The sequence below is a fragment of the Babylonia areolata genome, chromosome 21, assembly GCF_041734735.1.
Source record: "Babylonia areolata isolate BAREFJ2019XMU chromosome 21, ASM4173473v1, whole genome shotgun sequence".
NCBI classification, from domain to species: Eukaryota; Metazoa; Mollusca; class Gastropoda; order Neogastropoda; family Buccinidae; genus Babylonia; species Babylonia areolata.
Genome location: NC_134896.1, coordinates 48,713,515 through 48,739,030, shown reverse-complemented (window position 1 = coordinate 48,739,030; position 25,516 = coordinate 48,713,515). Strand labels below are relative to the sequence as shown.

At 40.8% G+C, this 25,516-nt stretch overlaps 1 protein-coding gene across 6 annotated transcripts in view; it reads left to right on the top strand.

Moving 5' to 3' along the window:
* The window catches only part of LOC143296510 (reticulon-1-A-like), a 37,422-nt gene extending 12,114 nt beyond the window's left edge, over positions 1-25,308 (top strand). For all 6 annotated transcript variants that reach the window (XM_076608482.1, XM_076608484.1, XM_076608487.1 and 3 more), the window contains 5 exons: positions 15,617-15,824; positions 16,920-17,058; positions 17,498-17,567; positions 18,206-18,311; positions 20,125-25,308. In XM_076608482.1, coding sequence (XP_076464597.1) covers positions 15,617-15,824; positions 16,920-17,058; positions 17,498-17,567; positions 18,206-18,311; positions 20,125-20,173 — 572 coding nt within the window. In that variant the 3' untranslated portion in view covers positions 20,174-25,308. The remainder of the gene's footprint in view (positions 1-15,616; positions 15,825-16,919; positions 17,059-17,497; positions 17,568-18,205; positions 18,312-20,124) is intronic.
* The last annotated feature ends 208 nt before the right edge of the window (positions 25,309-25,516 follow it).

Here is a 25,516-nt window from a genome sequence, read left to right as displayed (position 1 = left end):
CCCACCCCACTCACCAACTTTTTGTGTGTGTGTGTTGAAATTTTTAGTAAGACAAATACACTGCAGTTGCAGACAGGGGAAGGGGGGGGGGGAAGGAGAAGAAAGGGTGATGCTGCATTGTGGCAACGCACATCCAGAATTTCACATGAGGAATTTGTTGTGACGAAAAGCAACAACAATGATACATTTCAATACTATATAGAGAGATATATCTTGTCAGTCAGCATACATTTGTGAATTTGTTTTACTCAGGAGTATTGTCCCTTAGAGAGAATCATGTCTTATCATCAAAACATGGGTCATGAACTCATTTGGCAGTGCGTCGCAATTTGATTGTCTTTCCTCCTGAAGAAAAAGCTCAGAGTAGTAACTGGGTTTGGTACTGGTAGGTGTGTCAAGACAATGAGCCAACTGGACAGTGCAGATAAGGGTTTGTAGTTTCAGATTTTAAGTCAGTGGTGAAAAGAATTGTATGCATTTTCCAGTGGACACACTCACTTGTTTCAGCGATATTATAAACTGTTTTCTCTCTCTCTCTCTCTCTCTCTCTCTCTCTCTCTCTCTCTCTCTCGTTGTGACTTTGTCCCTATTCTGCTCAATTTGCCACTCTGTCTTTATGTGTGCTTGTGTATTTATACCAGTTTGCAGACATTGTGATTGTATTTCCAGTTTGTCACTTTATGGTTTATACTATGTACATGATCACCATCGTGCTGTGTGAACTTCAAAAACAGAATTAAGTTAATCATTATTGAATTCTGAGTGGCAAGATTGTCTACTGCCAGCCCCCTCAAATCTTTGTCTTTGAATCATTTTATCCCATCTGTTGGTCAGTCTCTCTCTCACACTCACATGATTGGGGGGGGGGGGGAAGCAACATGTGTGCACACACAATTTCATAATCATACACATACATGTATGTGTATAATACAATGTCCATAGGGACTGTAAATCGAGAAGACTGTCGTGCTGAGGCTGAGGTTCCCTTTGGTATGATATCGATCAATTCTTTTAGACCTGGCATTTCGTTTGGGTGGGTTGTTTTTGTTTTTTTTTTTGTTTTTTTGTTTGGTTGGTTGGTTGGTTGTTTTGAGGGATTGTGTTCACATGCCAGGTTGAACAGCGTTTGATGGGTTTTTTCCCATTCGTTATTTACATGCATGTTCTTTGGAGTTAATGAATTGACTCGGGTTCAGACTGATGTTGTTTACTTTCAGTATTCAGCTTATAGAAGACCCCCCAAAATTTCTGTTATGGTGTGGATGTTTCAGGTTAGTCCAAAAAGTGGAAATTCTCTCGCTTTCCATTTCCTCTGCTTTCTGAGTTTCTCTGTTTACTTTTGATTCAACATTTTTGATGATGTTGGTTTTTGTTTTGGGTTTGTTTTTGTGTGTGTTTTCTTTTTCTTTTTTCCCCCCTTGTCTATCACTTTATGCATATGATACATTCAAGGAAACCTATTCCACTGGAAATTGCAGTTCAGTGACAAATGTTGAGATGTCTGGATCGGCATGCCATTGCTCTGTTTTAAGGGTGTCCTTGATGCTGTGAACCTTGTGGAGGACATTTTAGTGATGATTTCTTAAAATGGTCTTCTCGGTGGATGGCAGACTTCCACTTAGTGTGATGTGTCAGTGGTCTTATCTGCCATATCCGCTCTATTTTTTTTCCCTTTCTTTTATGCTTATGTTGAACAGTGCATTCTCCTGCTCAGTTCATTTTAATGTTATTGTTAATCACCTCCTACGTGGAATGGATCGGGATGGAGTTTGTATCAGAAGCACCCTTGGTCTTCCAGTTCCACCTTTGGGTTTTGGTTTGGTTTTTTTTCATCCAGCTGGGCTAATTCACTTCTCAGCTCACTTGATCCACCTCTCTTTCACCAGTCTGTTTCTCACCAGTTAGTCTGTTTTTCCACTTGTCTACAATGGTGGCAGCAGAGATAAGTTCTTTTTTATGGATACATGTATGGGTTTCTAAGGCTGAAGTATACTGTGTAGCTAGCGCCATGGATATCTTGATGGCTTAAGTACCCAGTTGCAGTTTGGGTACCATTACGGAGGTTAAGGTGGGAGTGTAAGGGCTGAAACTAAGACCTGGCTTTTTCATATGATGTTTATCCAAGGCTTTTTCATATGATGTTTATCCAAGGCAGTCTTCATTTGGAAGGATGGAACTACCGTCTGTCGAAGGGTTGGGAGCTTTTAGTTCAACTTCCAAGTTTTGAATTGTTCATTTGGGAAACTATTGCTACAAAATGCAAAGGTCGTTTGGTGTTCAGGGGGTTGTACTAGATTCATTTCATCAGCAAAATGACATATAAAAAATTTTTTTTTTTTAAAGTTCAAGTATGTGATGCGTAAGTATTGCAGAAAAATAAAAAATCGTTTTCGTTTTATGCATCTAGGAAACTGGTTTCAGTGTTTCGATTTTATGTTGATCTTTGATGTTTTGAATTATTTTGAGGCATGATGAAAAGATTGTGTGTTTGTGTGTGTGCGTGAGTATGATTTATATGTAAATGAATCATAAACAAGCATTCACTCATACACAGGCATGCACTCGCACACAAGCATACACTCACATTATGCACAGCTTAACATTCACAACATAGTAACATGCATACAGAGATCCTGTCCTTGACATGTTTTCTTTTTGTTGTTGTTCCAGTTCATCATTTACTGAGAGTTTGCATGTTGCATATTTATGATACAGTATCCATGTTAATTTGTTTTCCAGAAATTGATATCTTCCAAAAGCTGTTGGTGTTATTTTTAATCTCACTTGAGTCAAATGTGATACCCTTTTTATTGAAGTTCTCAACAACACATGAAGAGAGACCAAGGGAGTGTTGTCGTTTTTCGTCTCATATCGATATGTCATACACTTATATTAAAGCATTCAACTTAATACATTGAGGGAACATTTATTGTTTGGTCATGTTGATTTGAACATACGCATGATTCTTGATTTGTTTTTAGATGAACTTGGAGTGGGAATAATGGTTAAAATATACAGTGTTGATTCAGATTAACATTAGCACGTAATATATACACGTACTCACAGTTGAGCTGTAACGCGTACGCATGCACACATAAAGTGCAACTGTGCCATCACTTCATGTGCAAATATGTATGTGCATTTATGCACACATTTTGTATGTATGAGTGTTCAAAGGGATGTCATGACCTCCCTGCAATGATGCCTTGCAGTGACTGTGGGGAGTAGCAGTTCATTTTAAAGAGGAATGAGTGGTTCACTGCACACCACAAACTCCAGTGAAACAGAAGGGTTTTGTGTGTGTGTGTGTGTGAAAAGGGGGACGTGGAAGTGGGCAGTCAGGCCACAATAGCAATGCATTATAGCTAACCATAAATAGAATATTTTAAAGTGTAGCAGGGGGAAGGGACCTGGTGGAATACTGTATGATGTTCTGGGCTGTTGAATTTTGGCGGCAGTTTTATTGGAGGGATAGGGATTGGGGGCCAGGAAGGGTTATGGGAGGGCTGTCTGTGACATGCCTCAGGTGTGCCTTCCCGTTCCTCCAATCCTTGAACAGGTATACAGATCCTCTTGTCAGACCTGAGGGCAAGAGCAATGACAGAAGGTACATTTCGTATAACTGGCTGCACATGTGAGTGTCGTTTTTTCCCCCTTAAGTCAAAGGCACGTGACAGGTTGGTCTTTTCCCCACATGAATAATGGTTTGTTGCTGAAAATGACTTGAATCAGTTGATTCCTTTTTTCTTTTTCTTTTTCTTTTAAACATGAGCCTTCGAGAGAGGGGTGAGTAAGTCATTCGAACAAGAAATAGATTTGTTCTTTTGAGAGCCCAACTTACTGGTGATTACAAATAGAACTTTACCTGACTTTTCTTTAGAAAAAAATGTTTGAACTCTTAATGCACCCATGGCCGTTCAGTTTTGATGCACCTATGTCTGTGCTGTGTGTGAATTAATCTCATTATGATCAGCTAGCATGAAAACTTCATGGGAACAGTTCCAATAGATGGGAAAGAGCTCTAATGTATGTAGCTGGAATGGACTTGGGGTAGTTGAATGCTCTGGGTGGCTGTTGTGTTTGCAGGATATGAACAAGAAAAATGAGAAAAGAGGATAGTGGAAAAAAAGAAAGAAAAAGAGAATAGAAAAGGCGGTTTGAAGTGGGGGGGAGGGGGGGGGAGCACATGTGACTTGGATACGTCAAAGTTGCTCATGTGATAGAATGATAATAATATGCGTTCCTTTACACTCTGCTAATGACTCTGTCTCTCTTGTTTTTTCTCTCTTCTTTGACAAATTTTAAATGTCTGTGGGTACACATGTGCACATAATGTGTTATATGTGTGTGTGTCAGGCAGTTCTGCAGTTATGCCAGTGCTTACTCTGACATGTAGAACTGCGAAGGCCCATGACATACTGTGCCCTTTGCCTGTGGACTGGGAGTTATCATGTGCTTGTGAGAACAAACAACCTCTGCAGCCAGTGCCAGCATTCCTCTGCTGCCATGCTGCCGGCATCATCATGCTGACAGCTTCCTTCCACACTCACTCGCCACACACACACACACACACTAAATACATGTGTGCACACACCACCTTCATGCATATTGGCCTGTATCATTTATGCACACACCCATACACATGTGTTTGTGCGCTCACGCTCAAAACTCAACATTCTCTCTCTCTCTCTCTCTCTCTCTCTCTTTGTCACATTTTTAAAAAAAAGGGGGGGGGGGATGAGGGAAGAAAAGTTGGGAGGGGGTTTGGGGTGGGGAGGTGGGGTGGAATGCTGGTATGGTTCCAAATTTTTATTAAGGAGCTGTAACACATTGCAGTACACAGTGCTAATGACCAGAAACTGTTGTGTGTGGACTACTGCTGGATGCTATGATGATGACTAAGTAGTGCCTGCATCCATTGTTAGCTGTTGAAAAAAAGGTCATGAAATCATTGCCTTCTCATTAGCACAGAAAACACAGCTGGTGTTCAATCAGGAGCCACCAGGATGGTAACACTGAATATGAGGATATGTTGACCTCATTGCAGATGAAAATGAGGACATAAAAAGCACATAAAAGTGGAATGCATATCACACACATGCACACACGCACAATTGAGGGAAGTAGGGAGGACAGTGAGGTTTGTATTAGGAATGTGTGAGCATTGTTGAAAGAAAACAAAATGGGGTGAACTTTTGCATCATTGGCAGGGTGTGGCAGTTTATGGTAGAGCACAAGTTTTGCTTGCATTTGACTGCGTCAAGTGTGCAGGCACAAAAAAGGACAGGGAAAAAAGTCTGTGAAGAAAGTCGCCTTTCTGTAGTATGTTACTGTTTCTGAGGGTTACCATACATTCTTTCCCAGTGGTTGTGAAATAAGATTCCCTGGTCACCATTTGATGGTTTTCACACATCAGATTTGTGGAGAAAATTGTTAACTATTGCTGACTTTCCATTTTCAGCCGCTGATGAAAAGATTTACACTGTGCTGGAGCACAGAAAACATAGTGTAGTGAAGGCGTGTTTTCTGGTCCACACATGCACAACATTGCTTGCCAAATGTTTCGTGTGTGGGAGGGGGCATTGTGGGGGTTACTTGATCCACCCACTGATTTTTGAGGTGCACTGGGTAACAGCTTGCTGCACATGGAAGAGAAACCGCATTGCATGTCTGATGTGAATGATCCTGCCTGAGCTGAGTGACAGGCACCCCCTTTTGTTTGAGGTGTAAGTTTTAATCTGGTCGTGTGAAAACTGCCTGGAAACGCTAGAAAAGGTACCTCTTCACACACATGCATCTGAAGGCGTACACTTATGCACACATCTGCATGCACACACAGTACACACACAAGGCTATATAGTATATTTTATACTATACTATATATATGTACATCATTCCCATTATTCCACTGAGCATTCAAATGTTGAACCAAGTGGACTGGTCATTTTTAAGAACTCTAGATGTTTGCAGTTTTAGAAAACAGATTTGAACTACTTTGCCTTATTTTCCTAAAAGTGAAAGCAAACCAGAACAATTGATGCAACCTGTATTAGTTTTTTTTCTTCTTCCATTTTTCTTTTTTCTAAACAGTGTTACTGTTGATTTTTAAAAGATTTTTTTTAAGGAAAACTATTAAAACATTTAAATGCTGGAGTGTAAAATTAAGATCTAAGGGCATAATACTTGTTTGGTATTTTGGAGTGTTTTTAATTTGTTTTGGCACTGAAAACATTTTGCTTTAAAATGTGCTTGTTATTATATATATATATATATATATATATATATATATATATATTCCCAGTGCAACATCAAAAGTCTGGCATAGGTAACATCTGTGTGTATGCCTTTCTGTCTCATTCTCTCATAGTTTTGTGGTATTCACAAGCACACACGCACACAGCCCATACCAGTTCAGACAATATGCATAATTTATAAATGCCATTCAAAGGACCTGTGGCTCAAAGCATGGGGTAATCCACCAAGTAGAGCTAGAAAAAGCCAAGAGAGAGATGTTAGAGATCCTGGTCCAGCAATGCCCATAAGGACAGCTGCATACATTGTACACAGTCACACGCATACATGTGCACATGTTTGGGCATGTGTGTGCACATGTACACACACTTAGACTGGCACACACACTTATATATGTGTACATACACACCAGTTGATGCTTTCTATTCATCTAGGTCAGTCTGCCATGCTTCTTAATCACCACTTTTCCCTGTTTTATCAAGTTCTTTATTTCTTTCTCTTAAAAATACGTCTTTTAGTAAATAAATAAAGGAAGAAAAACAAACCTCCTAAGGCCATCTTTCTATCTCTTCTGTGTAGAAAATAATGATTTTTGTCAAGTCAGCCATCTGGTCAAAACGGTCATGTTGTGTACAGCCTTGGGGCACGTTACAGACTGTCACGATCAATAAGAGGCTTGCGTGTGGTGTGACAAATGACAGCTTTCTATATGCCTGAATGGTAGCTGTAGGTTACTGGCTAGTCTGAAGAAAGAGGACATAGCCGCATGCTGAATCTCTTGAACCCAAAGCAAAAGAGCATAGACACGTATATGTTTACCTGCACATACACATCTGCATATGCACACTCATAACTTGAGAATGAATTCATGTGCATGCAAACTCATAAAAATACATTGGGTGTACGCACATGCATTTTCTTCAGTCATGGACAATTAAATTTACTCAACAGGACTCCATATCAGGGAACCTTTTTGTGGGAATGTGTACACACATGCGCATACTTGTATGGGGTTAAGGCTGTGTGGTTAAACATAATGACAAAAGACAAAAACTAAATTTGGACAAGATGAAAAATTTTGTTGTTATGTAATCATGGCGATGGACTTGTGGTAGGAGTGTCTGACTGATTATGTAGCATTTCGGAGTGTCTGGCTGATTATGTAGCATTTCTAAAAGAAAATCAATAAAGAGAGACCTAAGTTACTATGAATAGGCTCACCAAAGCAGGCTCAGCCCGCCCAGAGACTGAAGTAGTCAGGGTGGATGACTTTTTTTTCCCCCACCATGTACTGATTCACCAGTAATAGGCAGAGCTCATGAAAGAATAATCAGAGGCACTCTGTAGGTTACTTCCCATACAACAGGTACATCCTATACAGGAAACTATGATGTCGGAACTGACACTTTTTTTTTTTTTTTTTCAGTCTTGGGAGAGGTTGGGTTTTTTTCCAGGAGGGGGGGTGGGGGGTAAATGGGTCAGCTGATTCTACAGGATAGCATGTAATGTACACATGATAAAAACTGTTGTACTGGGCACTGAAACGCTGTAGGAGAGGAAGTTGCGAATTAATAAAATTTTGTATTCTGTTGAAAGATTATTGTTACTTCGAGAGGAGGCATAAACTGGAGAGGAAATTTGTATACCTCGGAATATAATACAGGGTGGTGGCGTTCTTTCCCCTCAGTGGTATTCTACCGCCACCGCCTCATTCTGTAATGTGTGGTTTACCTCCTCTTCCCCTCCTACCCTCAGACAAGAGACGGAAGTCCATCAGTAACACAAATTGATAAAAAGTAATGAATTAACAATTTTGATACTTAATTGATAACTGTAAGATGACAGAAGAGGAAGGGATGGATGTTGACCTCGCGCACATGCACACACACACACACACACACACTCTCTCTCTCTCTCTCTCTCTCTCTCTCTCTCTCTCTCTCTGTTCACATTCCATTAAATGTATTTGCAATCACTTTTTTTTAAAACTAAATTATATCAGTGTCTCATTATCACTGACAGTTGACTTAAACATTGATTATGATTGTATGAATTTCTGTCACGAATATCTTCTATGTTATTAGTGTATTTAGTGTATAGTTTCTGTATGATTGTTTAGAAGTCTGAAAAGAACTGAGGAGAAGAAGAAGAAAGAAAAAAATTGAGCATAACACAAATTGAATAACCCATCTAGTTTACTTTATCGTGTAAGAACAATATAGATTTCTACAAAACACAGCAACAACCACTTGAACAGCAGTTGAGAGGCAATGCACCAAGTTCTTTCCTGATCCATTTTATAATTTACTGACATGTTCTGGAACTGGCTTGTTGCCTTTCTGTGGTTTCCAAGCTGTGTTCAATATGATGATGATTCAGAGGCTGTTTCTGTGTTAAGCTAATCTGCACCGTCATGCTGATGAATGCCCGTATTCCACACAGTTGGGTTGTGTTCTTTCACTAGGTTTTTTGTTTTGGGGGTTTTTGTTGTTGTTTTTTTCACGTTTAGAAAACTTTTTTTTCCTTTTTTCTGTAAACAAACTGGCATTCATGAATCGGGAGAAAGGTCTCTGTTATTTGTTGTACTCCCCCTGCCTACAATTTACCCCTTCTGTAAAGGTGTATATATGTATGCTTTAGCACTGTATGCATGTGTGGGTGTATGTGCCAGTAGGTGTGGGTGCATCCATTCGCACTCAAATTTTTCTCTATATGGGTGTGAATGTCTCTGTGTTGTGTTCTTGTGTGTGTGTGTGCTTGTGTTAGGTCACTGGTTGCCTAGCTGCATTTGCTTGTGCGTGTGTGTGTGTGTGCATGCGCGCGCGCGCACACACACACACACACACACACACACACACACTGAACCACAGTCCTGAACTGAAAGGAGTTGGCCAACATGCAGTGAAGTTCCTTTTTGAGCAGCAGGCCAGTCTGCTGTGCTGCTGTCCTTCAGGTTTCAACTGAAATAAATTGGGGGAAGGGGAGGAGGGATAAGTATGGAGCCAGGACAGCAGCTGGTCACGGGGACATAATGAGCAGCCTGGTGTATTTGATGGGGGAAGTTAATTCTTGCTTCTGACTTTTAGACACCACTGGTTTACAAGATCTGCTGCGGGAAGCAGAAGCTTGACTGCATAGTTATTACAGAATTATCATATTTATGTGGCTTGTGTCCTCTGAAGTGTTCTGTTGTCTTTGTTCTCTCTTTTCTCTCTTTGTCAGTTTGTGTCTCTGTATCTCTCTCTCTCTCTCTCTCTCTCTCTCTCTCTCTCTCTCACTGCCTGTGTTTGTGTGTCTTTCCCATTGTTTGTTTGACCTTGTGAATGTGTTGGTGTGTGTGTGTGTGTGTGTGAACAGTTGCTTGGTTTAAGTTATGGCTTTCATGATTCTGGCATGCACATGTTTATGTTGGTTTGCTCTGTTCACCCAAAAGAATCTTACAGGTTATTTTTACAGTGTCTGCCTTCACTTAGCTATAATTAAGCTTTTGACGTTGGTGGGGTTGACTATATGGGGAGTACAGAGAGTTTAAATGGTTTTTGTTTGCTTTCTGTTTTTCTTTTTTTCTCTTCTGCCCAGTTTGGACTCAAAAGCAAGCATCAGTGTAGAGGGTAGGTCTGAAGGTATTGTTGGGACAGCTTCAGAGCTTGTACTGATTAGATTAGAGTCTGTATGCATTCCAATGTCCATGGGCAGGTTTGCAAATTTATGCGCTTTGTTTAAAAATGGAGAGAGAGAAATTAAATTAGCACAAATCTGTTTCAGTAGCATAAGATAAGAAAAAATATTCTTCCTTGGCATCCCCCAGGATTTCCCCAAATATTGATTCAGTAATTGGCCAATCAGATATTTTGCAACTGTTAATAGAGCAGCAAAAGAGAATTAAATTTTACACAGCATCATTCTGACTCTTTGAAGGAAGAGGTGGGACAGAATGGGGGGAGGAGGATAGGCAAGGTGAAGTGGGGGTGAGGAGGGTTTTGGGGGATGGGGGGGGGGCATGGTCTGGTTCTCTGCAGCATGACATAGAAGTGACAGCCTCATAAGCAGATCTGCAGGGCAGGAGAGAGAGAGGGGAGAGAGAGCCAGTCAGCCCGCCAGCCAGTTTCCTGGCATTGCTGACCTCTCCCTGCTGTGCAGTGCTGGTGCTGGAGGGGCAGATCGATATTAACTGCTGGCAGGAGAGAGGGAGGGAGGGAGAAGAGAGACCAGAGAGGGAGGGTACACACACACACACACACACACACACACACACACACACTTGCATAGGTGGGGAGAGAGAGAGAGAGACATGAGTGGTATGAGCAGAGCAGTGCTGCAGCAGGAAAGGATAAGCTTCAGTTCAGACATGCAGAGGGAATGGCGGCCACGGATGCCTGCCTGCCTGCCTGCCAGCTAAGCTGTGAACTGTTTCACACTGCCGCTTGCTGTACCATGTCAGGGCCAGTAGACAAGGCCTGGCTGGCATACAGTGAATAATCCCCAGTCTCCCTTCCCCAGCCTTTTTTTTTTTTTTTTTAATGATCTTGCAGGGATAGATATATGTTAGGTTAGAGAGCTGCTCCAGAGTTTAAAGTAGGTTTGTTGATTTGAAATTGAAGATTTTGTTTAATTGTTTTTATGGATCTTGCAGGGATCGATAGATGTTAGGTTAGAGAGCTGCTCCAGAGTTTAAAGTAGGTTTGTTGATTTGAAATTGAAGATTTTGTTTAATTGTTTTTATGGATTTTTTTTTTCTTCGCCAGTGTTTTTAGTTGCAGCAACCATGAACCAAATAGTGGCTATTGGTTTTAAATTTAGGGGGGGGGGGGGGTGTATTCCCCCCCCCCCCCCCCCCCCCCCCCCCCCCCCCCCATTCTACCTTGCTTAGCTAAGCTACACTGCAGCCATTGTTACAGAATTGAAAATTTGGAGTGGGGGGATCACTCAGGTTGCTTGATAATGCTAGGGGTGAACTTTCGGGGGGGGGGGGGGGGGGGAATAAGAAACAGTGCCTTAGAATTAACTGCGTGTAATTTTTAAATCAAAGGTCAAAACATTTTTGTGCATGTACTGTATTTCACATTATGATGAAATCAACCATAAGACATTTAAGCCCCAGTAGAATGCTGCATCAAGCTCCCTTTGCCATGAGTCACTCTCATCCGCGTGCACATACTGCTTTAAGAAGCAGGAACGTAAAGTTAAAGATGTAAGTTGTGTTGAAAGTAATAACAACAATCACACATAAATAATGTTGTTGACAAGGACAAAGATGATTATAGTTTTTTATACTACAGCCCTTGCCAAAATTCTTACTTCTATACTTGCTTTGTGCCATCTTACTCATTCCCTAAAATAGACCACTGGAGGAGTCATATTATTACTCATCTTAGACCACAAGTGTCTTATTCATTCCCTAAAATAGACCACCTTGGTCATCTTATCACTTACCGTAGACCACTTGGTGTCATTCATGCTCCTCAGTCACTGCATGTTTTATGTTGCCTGATCTTCCGAGGTCTTTGATTATCATGTTGTTATTGATGCAGGAGACTAGCAGGAGTAAAAATAAACCGCAGGACAGGAAAAATGTATGATCAGATGGTAATCAGTTGGCTTTTGTCAGAGCTTGAGGTGTTGTTTTTTGTGTGTGTGTGTGTGTTTTTGTTTTGTTTTTGTCATTCCAGAAAGTTTAGTTTCATACAACACAGAACAAGATATACAATTTATGGACATCAGATACTGTAACATTGAGAGTGTGTTTTGATGCATGAAGTGAGCATGTGAATAGTATGTTTGGGTGCATGTTCATCTTGTACATATATATATATATATATATATATATATATATATATATATATATTAACATTTACACATGATACAGCTGTGCTAATCTAACAACTGTGTCAAACCCCCTCAGTCAGTAGATGTATGATATACATATATGCATACAACAGGCATGCATGCGCATATATAATGTATGCATGTGTGTACACCACACCATGCACACACACACACACACACACACACACACACACACACACACACACAGGTAAAATGTGGAAAGATGCTAAATTGAAGACTACACCTACCACCCACACAGCATTAAAGTTACAAAACAACCATATTGACAGAAGAGACAGATGAGTCAACATGACTCACATGACAAGAGTGAGGATTGACGAGGTAATTGTGTGCCATGTGTTGGACTTTGAGTGCTGGGAGTGTTGGGTACAAAGTCCCAGATGAAAACTCAGCTGGGGACAGCTTTGTCTAACATGCCAGTGTGTAGTGTTTCTGTTTAGGTTTCATTCAAGGAGCCACAAAGCATACAGGCTGCACTGCATCTGCTTTTTTTTTTTTTTTTTTTTTTTTTTTTTTTTTTAAGGAAGCAAATGACTGACCTGCACAAAGATCTGGTCAGGCATTGAGGGTCCCGTGAAATCTGTGATGAGCATGACTCTTTTGCTTTCTATAATATTGAAACGAAGGAACATGAGTTAGGTGGTGCAAAATCCACATGCAGGCCCCAGCTCGGGTAATCAATAAAACATTGTGTTCTTTTCTGAACCTGTGAAACATGAAGTCTAGATTACAACTTAAGACTCCCTGCTGCCCCCTTTGCCTCCCTCTCTCCCTTTCTTATCTCTTTCTCCTCATTCTCGTTCTGCTTCCATCTCACATTTTCGTCTCACATTTTCTTCTCCTCTCTCCATCACTGTCTCCTATCCCCCCCCCTCTCTCTCTCTTGTATTGAGTCATTCTGTTGTTTTCTCTCAGTCAGTGCCCTCACAAAGACACTGTGTGATGTAAAAGGCTGAGTCATTGTCTTAACAGAACTGCTGGAAGCTTTCCTGACCTTTACACACATCCTTTCTGTCATTTTACAGCTCTTGGCACTGTTAATCAATTATCTTTGCAGTGCTGTCTCTGTCTCTCTCTCTCTGTCTTTCTCTCTCTCTCTCTCTCTCTCACACACACACACACACACACACACACACACACACACACACACACACACACACACACACATTGCTCTCCACCTGTTTGTTGTTGTTCCCCCTTTCCTGTTTTATTTCTACTTCTTTTTTTAGATTTTATTCTGTCTTTTTTGTTTGCATCAGTCACCATTTTGATACCTTTATTGGATGATAAAGTTTGTGCATTGAATCCTTTTCTTTCTTTTCTTTTCTTTGAGTTTTTTTGTTTTGTTTTTTTGTTTTTCTTCTTTTTTTTTTTCATTCAGAACACTTTTTTTTTTTCAGATATGAATGACATGCCAGCTGATTTTCATTGTTCAGAAGGAAAAAAAATACATTGTGTGTGTGTGGACAGACTCCTCCCCATGCAAACAGAACAAATATTTGCTCTTCAGTTCCTGTCAGCTGTCACCTTCCATCATTTATCCTGCACCCCCTTCCGCCTACCCTCTGTAGCCGACCCCGAATCCCTACTCATGTGCCCCCCACACACCTCCCAAAAAACAAACTTAAGGCACTTACTGACTTGGTATGCTTTTGTTGCATGCAGGGAAGTATATCACAGTGTGTCCGCAATCCAGTCTTCCCCTTGTAGGTTGGCATAACTCTATTTTAACTCGGTTGCAAATGGATGACATCTGAGACAGAAAATGCGCGCACACACACACACACGCACGCATGCACGCACGCATGCATGCTTACCACACACACACACACACACACACACACACACACACACACACACACACACACTTCAGTGTCAAGGTCAGACTTTTACAACTGATGAATTGGTATAAATGATCAACACCGTGAAAATAGCTTTTATTATTCTGATAATTGAATCACAGGCTGGACGTGCAGTGCTGTTGTTGCCCTTGTCAAATAGGAGCAGGCGGGTGTGAGTGAGGGCACACCTGGCTAGTGTGCGCGCATGGAGAGAACGTGCGCATGGAGATGAATGCATATGTGCATCTGCCGGCAAGAAACAAGCATTGTTGGTTTGAGAATGGGTGTGAAGTAAGCTTACTGTGGGGCATAGAAGGGTCCGGTTGCTTTTGAATGAATTTTTTGTGAGGTTTTTTTTTTTCCGCACTCACTGTGCATGCACTACCTTCGGTGGATGATGGGGTTTCACTGGAGGAGGGAGGAGGATGGGAGTTAGTGGGTTATTACAGGTCAGTTTTCTCTACATTATTCATACATGTCCACTTAATACCACTGTTGTGGACTGGTGCAGGAGAGTCATTTGCGTGTTGAAAGCTGTGTTTAACTTTTTGCTGGTTGGCTGCTGTGTGTGTGCTTGTTAAAAGCTGTATAACTTTTTGCTGGTTGGCTGCTCTGTGTGTGTGTGTGTGTGTGTAAAGGTTTCATCATTCTCTTCTGAGTTTTTAAATTTACATGTTTACCGAGACGAGAGAGACTGGCATATATGTGCAAACACACTTCATGCACAAGTGATTGTGTTCTTGTGTTTGTATAGTATTGCTTATCTGTGTGTATGTACACTTGCATAGAGATTTTGTTAGAGGGAGCATGGGGGGGGGGGGGGTGTGCATGAAGAAAATACACATTAACAGCTATATATATATACATATCATATGTGCATCAATGCATGCTTGTATTATTGAATGAGTCTCCCCAGATTCCTGTTTTAATTGATGCCCTGCCTGATACTTTGTTGTAACTATAAAATAACTATAAAATGTTAAATTTGTTGTATGATGTTCTGCTGTTGTTGATTCTTGCTAAGTCTTAACATTGGCAAGATGTATGGGTGTTTATTTATTTAAAACAAAACATGTCCTGAAGGCAGAGCCAGTACTTTGAAGTTTTCCTTTTACATAATGGCTATGTGCTTTTCTTTTGTTTTTTGGTCTCGGTTGTTGTTTTGTTCTTGTTTGTTTTTATGTTGTTTTTGTTATATGGTATGTGCATCTATAAGTTGAACTGAGGTGAAATAATTCCTGCAATTTTACTATTTTTTTGGTTTGTGCAATATATGACCTAGGAACTGGTGTTGTACTGTATATACATGGTGATCTGAAACCATTGGCAGAATAGGTCCTGGAACAGTCTTTTGACAATCTCAAAACTGCAATAAGTTCTAATAGAGGTGGCATTTGGATGATTTACAGATTTATCTAAGTTCATACCCAGTAACAGACACTGTGATGAGCTGAGGCCTTGTTATGAAGTTTTTGGTTACAATATAAAGTCTTTAGATTTCTTTGTGAAGGAATCATATATAAAGTTGCTTTCAGTTGATTTTATTTAATCTGGATGTCAGTTGTTGTGAATCATTGGTGCCTCAGATAACCATCTGTGAAAAGCCCACATCAGCAGCAGTTGCAATGGAGCATGGAGTTGGATTTAATTTGTGGGCTGTGTGTTTGGTGTTTCAGTCCTGGACCTGATCTACTGGCGGGATGTGCGCAAGACGGGGGTGGTGTTTGGCTCCATGATGCTGGTGCTGCTGTCCCTGGCCTGCTTCTCCCTGATGAGCGTGCTGGCCTACCTGTCCCTGGCCATCCTCACCGTCACCCTCTCCTTCCGTGTCTACAAGAACATCATGGCCGCCGTGCAGAAGACCAATGACGGACATCCCTTCAAGTCAGTCACTTTGTGTGTGGTGGGGGGCTGTTGGAATAATGGAGATAATAACATTCCATTTTGGTTACATTTGTTTGTTTTGGGTTTGTTTGTTTTTCCCCCCCTCTCACTGGCAGAAAGCTTTCTTGAGAGAGAGAGAATGCTGATGTGGACAGCAGTCAAGTTTGCTCTTTGAAATAACAGGGTCTTTTATGGATGTGTTGTTTGATGTGGTGATGTGACACATGATCATCAGCTGGTCCCTTCCTTGCCTTGAAGAACTGAGCTAGTTCTGTTTGGGTTCACCATTCAGTGAGGTTTTCATCTTATTCCCTACCTGAGATGATGTGCTGGACATAGAAAGCCTCCCAGCGAAGTGGCCAAGGGTACGGTAGGAAGGGGGGAATATTTCCACACTTGTGTGTGCCACCAGCTTGATACTAAAAGCAGGGCAGTCAAAAGGGCCAGGATTTGCCCGGTGCATTAAGGATTCATAATCATCAGCTTTAGCATGTACCTCAGTATTACCAAAATGACTGAGTTACACAATTCCTATCCTACTGTTATGGTTTACAGATCCATCTTGTATGATACCTGAAGTAAATCATCGGTTGTGCAGCTTAGCATTCTGTGCACAATAATAATAGAGAAAAAAATATATATGTATATGTAGGGGTAGTACAAATGATGCGCTCTTTGTTTTAATATATCTGGCATCAGTGTGGATAAAGAATTTTCTTACTCTCAGAGGGAAATCGGAATTTCTATTGGAAAAGGAAAGTGTCTCATACAGGGATGTGGATTGTGATAGGTGAACGAAACTCTCAAAACTGTGTGAGAAACATGTTGTTCATTTGTGCAGTAAAAAATGAATGGACATGCATTTGAACCTAAGTATTGACCACAGGTTGGCACAAAGTATGCCTTTTTAAGCTGTCCTCAGACTGAACATGTTTGCTTTTATGGTCACCTGCTTAATGGTTTGAGCAATAGCACCCCCCCCACCCACCCCCACCTTTCCACAGTCCGTACCCATTGTCCAGTGATGATGATGATGATGATGAAGCAGGAGGTGACGGTGCATGGCTGACTGTTGGTTGTGTGGTTTGGGTGCAGGCAGTACCTGGACCTTGACATCACCCTGAAGGAAGAGAAGGTGTCCCGCGTGACCCAGACTGTGCTGCAGCATGTCAACCGCAGCATGCTGGAGCTGAGGCGTCTCTTCCTCATCGAGGATCTGGTCGACTCCATCAAGGTACTGTCTGTCTTCTGTGGATGTATTCTGTCTTCTGTGTACACACACACACACACACACATGCAGGAAATCAAATATGCATGTTTACTGTTAAAGATCCCATATTATTCGTCAGGCTGGTGGGGTACAGAGATAATTATGAACATACCCAACATGCTTTCTCTTCAAAACATAGTATGGCTGCCTATTATCTGGCATGGTACAGAATGGTTGTACATATAAAAGTCCACTTGTAGGTAACGGTGAACTGCAGCACATGATAACAAGAGGGGAAATGATGCTGCAAAGGCAAACATATTCAGCATTGAATTGAATTGTGCACTGAAACTTAACAAACATCACCAACATTGATGAGCAAATCTAACCTACCTCCACTTCCTGCTCTCGGATTTTGGTTTGTACATGTGTTTGTTTTTATTTTGATGTCCATCTGTTTCAGTTTGGTCTTCTGCTGTGGGTGCTGACTTACATCGGCTCCTGGTTCAATGGCATGACACTCATCATCTTGCGTAAGTTTCTGATGAAATGGACAGAAAATCATGGCAAAACCGGTGACACACAGTGTCTAATCGACTCTGTGGACAGATGAAATAGCTTTGTGACAGTTGTTAGTTAAATAAAATAAAATAGAAAGATAAGCAAAATATTTTATTTGGATCGGGGGATGGTTATAGGATAAATATATGCTGACTTTCAGATGTGTGAATGAGAGACACTATAGATTTGCCTCCTGACGCTGAGAATTTCTGGGCTTCCTGTTTGATATGCATTGGATTTTGGAAAAGGGTATTTACACACATGAGAGTGAACTTTTGCATTGCACATAGGCACACATTCTTGCAAAACACATACAGTCAGAGGACTTCATATGATTTCCATTCAGACCGTAAGAATAGAGAAAATAGGGCAGGTGTCACATTCTTACTGGTGAATATATCAAAAAGGTGCCAGTTGAGGGGAGGTAATGCAGATAACTTATTAAAAAGAAAACTTGTATATGGCAGTACATCTTTATTGGAAATATGTACACTTTCTGCAAACCACTTTTTAAAAATAAATAAATAAATAAAAATAAAAACCCACTTTATTGTTTTGCTCAGTTTTTGCAAAAACAACTAAAGGTGTGTGTGTGTATTTGTGGTTTCAGTGGTGATTGCCATCTTTAGCTTGCCCAAGGTGTACGAGACCTACAAGGTGCAGATTGACAACTATGTCAACATGGCCACCACCCAGCTCAACACCATCCTTGCTCAGTGAGTGCTTTACTCCTGGAGCTTACTTTCTGGTGCATCCATTGTGTTGGCCTTATTACTCCAGTTTAATTCACAGCGGACGAAAGTCCTATATCAGGGCCTTATTGTCAACAACTGTTTTGGATGAAGGGCCCCGATCGGGGTGTTAAATAGTTTTGAATTTATGGAAAGCACCTAATTTCCATTATGACATTATGAGCTAAGAATATCTTGACAAAATGGACCTCCATAGCAACATCGTCATCGTCATCCTCCTCCTCCTCCATCATCATCATCATCAATATAAACAAAACAGTCTCAAAAGTCTGTGGCCTTTCATGCCCTGCTCTCATGGTGACCTCAGTTTCGATACCCCTCCACTTCTGTGCTTGGGGTGAGTCCTGTCAGTGTCTTCAGCGTCGGCAGATTCATGGGGGACTGTTGTTTGAGGGATGTGGTGGCGGTCTCCACACTGGGAGGGACACTCACTCAGTCTGGCTACGCAACTAAGCCATTATTGTCGTTAGTAGGGGGCTTAGTAGGTGGTGTCTTAAGTATGTTTAATCAGAACAGGCACCACTGAACACCACTGAAGTGACTCAGCAGCAGTGCAGGGTCTCTGGTGTGTGGCCTCCTGGCGACCTAACATCGATGGTTCCCTGCGGACTGCCGATGCTGGAACTGTGACAGACGAATCCGGGTGCGTCCGTGTGTGGGGGAATCTAAATGAGCGGTGTGGGAGTAGTGCCACTGAAATGGTGCAGATGATGGGGCGGCCAAAAAAAAAAAAGAAAGAAAAAAAGAATATCTTGACTGACCTTTCCACTCTCCACTGCGACCAGTGAATGCAACGTGTGTGTTGCTGTGCTCGCGAGCAGGAGAGGTATTTTAGTGGTGACTGGTTCATGTGAACATTGCGTGTCAACAATGGCGTCTGACCCATTTTCATCTCGGTCACAAGGCAGACAACAGAATTAGACAAAGGGGCCTTTTATGGCTGTGTAACGTTCTGAATTTAATCTGTTTCAAACTCTTTGTGCTTTCCTGGATTTGTTTACAAGTCTTCAGTGTGTGCAAATTTCGAACAAAAGATATGGATACTTTCATCATCTCACTGTATGATAGCATAAGAAGGGAGGAAGTTAAACAAATTTGTCACCAACTAACTTGTTATGTTATTGTTACTAGTCAATTTGGAAGTTTTAAATTCATAACATTTGTTTTTTGGCGATTTTACTTCTTACACAAACAAATGGGTCATCTGGGCCGAAAGTCAGGGGAGCTAACTGGCAGTGCTGTGTTAACAGCTCCCCTCACCTCACTGGTTATAGAAAATAATCATGAGAAAACCACACAAAGGTGTGTCAGTAAGATAAGATTTAGTGTGACAAACATGATTGTGATCAATCCTGGTCATTTTTAAATTTTTTCCTTTTGTTGGTTAGGATGGAGAGGGGGTATGGGCTCAGTGTATTAGGTATTTCTCAGACTTTTTTCTGATTATTTAATAATGGTAAAATATGTTTATGACTTTGATAATAGATCACAAGTTGGTGTTTTCTGCTGAAATGCAGTTCTCATCGTTGTACCAGACAGTTTGTGCAAGGGCATAAACTGGCACTCAGCATGTCTCATCCAGGTTCCAGACACAATATTGATACACTTCTGGTCTTTATGGTTTAAGGATTTTTAATATGTGTGATTAAAAACCCATATGAACCCAGTATAGAATATAATAATGTTCTTCAGGGTTGTATTTTGGTTTGTCTTTTTGGTCCAAGACATGGTTCCATGTTGAAAGGGTGTTAACGAGAGTTACGTTGTGTGTTGACAGGGTGCAGAGCAAGGTGCCCTTCTTGAAAAAGAAAGCCAAGGCCCAGTAACCAGCTAGCGCCCCGCCCCGCCGTCGTCTCTAAAGAGATCACCCTAGGCTTCACACCACCACTACTACCACTACTGTACTCTACGCTGCAGCCAGTATTTCAGAAACCTCTTCCTTCTTCCCCCAGCTGCTGCTGCTGCTTCTTTGCATGTTTGCACTCTGCGTCTCTTCTCTTTTCTTTTTTCTTTCTTTCTTTTGTTCCCCTGCAGCTGCGTAGCCAGCCTGGAGCAACATTTGCATCATCAGCCTGGTCTGGTAGCCTGTGTCTCTAGACCCTGATTGAAAACGGGCATTTGTCCCCCAAACCCCCAACCTCCAGCCCCTGGCTCAGCACCCTCATCTTCTCTTTTTCAAGTTTGCTAACTTGGTAGTGGTGCAGATGTGTCGGCTGGGTCTGTCATGCTGGACATCAGGTGTGTGACAGAGAGAGAAGAGGACTGCAAGAGAGATGCCTGGGGTGAAGGAGGAGAACAGGTGTGCAGGAGAGGTGAAAAGCAGGAGAAAGTGGCGTTTCTTTGGCTGATGTTTTTTTTTTTGTTGGTTGGTTGGTTGTGTTTGTTTAGTTTGGATTTTTATTTTTTGGTGTGTTTGTTTTTGTTGTTGTTTTGGGTTGTTTTGTTTTTTTTTACATCCGGTGGAGAGAGAGATGTGAAAGGTTTTCCTTTTTTTCTTGTGTTTTCTCTCCTATTATTAATGGCTGGGTTTCATGTGTATGTTTGTGGAATGAGGAATGTGACATTTTTATGTCTTTCATTTTTGCATGTGTTTTGTTTTTTGTTTTGTTTTTCTCGTGGATTCTAGGTGTTAAGAGATATAATTATGTGTCTCTCCTGTAGCAGGTGTAATTGAAACTGGTGTTTTTGGGGTGTTTTTTTTGTTTGTTTTTTTACTCGTGTAACGTTTGCCTCTGTGGGTGCAAACTTTTTCCCTTCAGCGTTTGGTTTGTTCCTCCGAAGACGTAAGAAGAATTCCACTGTTTTTCCTTTCCAAATTGTGTTTATGATTTTTTTTTGATTTTTTTTTTTCCGTTTTTTTAATACAAATGTACATCCTCTTCAGGATTGTAAAATGGTCACAACATTCTATCATTTGTTTTTAACCACTTTTAAAGGTAGGGAACTATATGTAATTCATTTATGAAGATTTTATGACAATAGTGCATTAGTCTGATGTAGTGAGAGCAGTTTGTGGATTTTTGCTTATTTGAAATCATTCTTCCTGAGCTGACAATGTCTCACTTGAGCTTTGATATAAGAAAAAGTGTGAATTTGGAATTCTTTTTGTAAATGTCCAGCTGTACAGTTAACCGTGCCCATTTTCTATGACGCCACAAGTTTTGGCTTGCTGCATTTGCTTTGTTAATAGATTAGAATATGCTAGATTCTGCTCATGACTGCTTTGATATTGCCATTAAACATTGCAGCTTAACACTACTCTCTTCCCACAGTTAACAGTGTAGTTCTGCGCCCTTGACTTTTCCCTCCTTCCCAATTGCTTCCTAGATCCTGCTCAGAAATCAAGTTTTGTCAATCAGAAAATGTTTATGCATTTGGATCCCTTTATGTTGATGCTGTTTGTACTTCATTTGGTATGGATTTGGAGGAAACTACCAAGATCTCAATATATCATCCCTCATTCAGCAGTATTCATTGGATTCTAAATGCCCCAGAATTACCTTTTCACAGCGTAGCTGGAGTTCCCCATTTACAAGGATATAGGGTGATATTTCATTTATGACTGAAAACAAATTTCCTAAGACTCTGCAAACCAAAGTTTACAGATTGAAGCCATGTGCAGATAAATATGGTCTTTTTGTCTCAGAGTGAGCTGGTTGTATCACAAAGCCATAAAGGGATTCTGATTGTTCATTTGCATGCCAGACTACATTTTTCAGTTCATTCTGTGCATTGAGTTGATCAGCATGTGTTGGGTTTGCACTATTGTTGCTTTTTGTTTTTGTTTTTTTTACCGTTCCCTTGCTGATGTTATTTATAAAAAAAATCTTTTCTGAACAGTTTCCAAATTGATTGATTGATTGACACTGTAAATTTGTGCAATTTGTATCCATTGTTTAAGGTTGGTTGACGTTTGTTGGGTTTGGTGTGTTGTGTTTGGCTGTTGGTGGGGGCAGGGGAGAAGCAGACATGGCCCAGTTGTGTTGTTTCTGTGATGAGGAGGAAGACAGGAGGGGAATGGGGCAGGCCATGGGTCTGTGCACCATCTGATATCATCTTCGATTGTCAGGGAGAAGGTTGGGCGCCTCCCTTTCTTCTGGTGACGTGGCTCATTTTGAGCCATGGGCGAGTTTAGTTGTTTTTATATTCTAATTTTTATTCTCCCACACAGCAGTTGGACACCCACCGCCATGTTTGAACTGACTGCCTTGTGAACAGGTCTGTGGGCTTTTTTGGCGTCTGCAGCTGCAAGGTGATAAAATGTCACTGTGTGGGTTGTAGAGGGAAGAGCAGCAGCTCAGTCCTGCGTTTCTGTTCCAGACTGGTGGTTGCTGATTGTTTTTCTTGGCCATGTTGGCACCTTCCTGACCATGTTACCATGTCTTGTCGACTAGCCTCCCTTTTGTGGGCATACACACCCACACACACCCACACAGTAGTGGTGTGACCAAATGTCCAGCTTTCTGTACTCGTAGCCAGCTGTTATAATTGTTGTGCTGTGGTTGTCCATGGTTGTCTTCTGTATTGTGGACAGAGGGGTAGACAGCTCAACTGATTCAACCTGACCCTGCTCATTCTGCTTGTATGTGTGTGCTCTGCCTGCTCTCACACTCTTACGGACCTTGACTCAGCGCATGAAAAGGACTTGAATAGCACTTTTTTCCTTTTCTTTTTAGATAATTGTACAGAAGACATGGGGACGTTTTCAGTGATGGCACTTTAAAATCAGTTTGCTCAGTTCACTTATATCTGCTAGAATTGGAAAATAATTTTGAAAGAAAAAAGGGTTGGGTCTTTTTGTTGTTTTTAAATACATTTTTAAAAAATTCAGTATTTCATGTTTCAAGAAAGAAAATAATTGTTGTTGACAGGGCAAATAGCAGAACGTTAAACTGAAGTGAATTTAAAAGAGCTGTGAAACGTCAGGAATTTGATGATGGCATCTGGCAAAGGTCTCTGGATGCTTTGAGCAGGGTCTGGGTTCATTAGTTTCAGAATGTATTTTTGTATGTGTACACTATGTGAGACACCAGCTACAATTTTTGCTTCCATTCAGAGATTTTTGTTGCTGAAACACTTTGATCATGGTGCCTTGAGTTAGATGTTGGATGAGTTTGTTGTGCTGCGTTTCATCAGCCCATTTCCACACACATTTATCCACTTGCCCACCCCACTCTTTCCTTTTCCCCCACCCCCTTGCCATCCCCCTTCCCCCCTACCTAGCCCCCTCCCCAGCCCCTCCAATACCAGGAATATCTGATATTCTGACTTGTGCAGTGATAGGTAGAGCTTACGAAAGGGGCATGGTGCCATTGGGTGACAAAACGGAGCAAACCAAAGTATTTTAAGACATCTTTTAGAATGTTGCTGCTTCCGGATGGAAGCTTAAGGCATGTGATAGGAAAATTTCATGTGGTTGATAGGTTCAGCTTGTAATGAAGCTGCAATTTGAGGGTTCACTTGCGTTAAATATTCAGTCAGCCTGCTTCAGGTCGCCTCAGTGATTATGTCGGCATCATCCACTGTGTTTGAGTGACTTTGCACCGCTGTCTCTTTATCTGTTTTTTTTAACTTTATATGAGCATAAATGCCAGCTTTCAACATAATGGACAATTGTCATGTTTTTATTGCTACTGATTTAGTAAGGTGTGCTTGTCAGTGAGTATACACACAGAACTCAAGTGATGGGATATGCTCGCTTTTTCAGATTTATGAACTGCTGCAATTTTTTTTTTTTTTTTTTTTTTAAATCCAATAAAAGGGTTGAGTTTCTGTGAGAACTTCCAAATAGCACCAATGAGAAAAGATAATTTATATGCATATTCAAAGAAGATGAAAAAGGAGGTAATAGTTTTGGCATTGTGTGGAGAGATATGTAACAAATCTTACAGAGCATTTTATTTTACCGTTTTAGAAAAATCCTACAGAGAAAAAAACTCATTACAAGTTAGACATGTTCATGGGGGGAAAAACATCCTTAAAATTTTTCCAAATATGAAGCTCAGAAATCTGTATATGAATATTTCCTGGAAAGGTGACATTCAAAACAGCCAGTGCTTATTTTCAGGATCTGCTGTGTAGTGTCTAAGGTGACTTGCACTGTGAATTAGGTAACATAGTTGTGACTGATGTGTTAGCATTATGGATGATGAAGCCAGTGAGGTCAGTAGAGGGGTTTGAACATCAGCACACTTTGAGCCACTTGTCGATTTTACTGACATTTTTATACCAGTGTTACATCACTGTAGATGTATTAGACACTGCTAACCATTTTAGGAGGTTGAAAAACCTGTAGTTGTAATGTTTTTTTGTTTCAAAGAAGTGTGAAATCAGTAGCCAGTACTTTTAAAAATCAGAGCTGTTGTGTTAGTGAATGGAGAAACATGAACACCACTGTGTCAGAAATTGTAAAACAGCAGGGGATTCAGAAAATCAGTACTGAATTAAGCCCCACATTGTGATGATTATAGGAAAACTGGTTTCAGATGAAAGCATGAATAGCACCACAAATACTGAAATGGGTTACTATCTGGATGGAAATATTATGTTACAGTTATGATATAGAAACCAAATGGACTTGAATAAGCTTTCACAAGTTCTTTTTGATATTGGTTGAATAGGTTCAGAGCAAGCTCATTGAGCCATGAAGAATGCTGTCTTTAAAAATTTGAACCCTACGTTTCCTTTAGAGCAGAAATTGTATATTCTACAAGAAGAAAGGAAAATGAGTGGATATGTGCATGTGTGTGAATATTAAAAAAAGAAATGCACAGTTTGTAGAAGAATTGAATGTTGAAGGGCTTGCAGCCAGCACTGCTGTCTTATTGGTTTCGTTGGTTGCCTTGAAAGTCATTTCGTTTTGGCCAAGAGTTTTCTCATCATTCTCACTGTCGGCAGTCAGCTAGTGTGTTTTTTGTTTTTTTCACAAGTCGATAATAAATGTGTAAAAAAAAAAAAAAAAGAAAGAAAGAATGAATTAGTGTTCTGTATTTTGTGTATGGGACCATAATTATGCTTGCATGTATGCTTATGTTTTGAAAGTGTTTGAGTAGAATGTAGATTCTACTTGGGGGTTTATCAGGTAAGAAGGTGCATCTTGAACTGAAACACAAGAAAAAATATACCGCTTCACAGCATCAGTCACCAAGCTGTTTTAGCATGCTCAAACC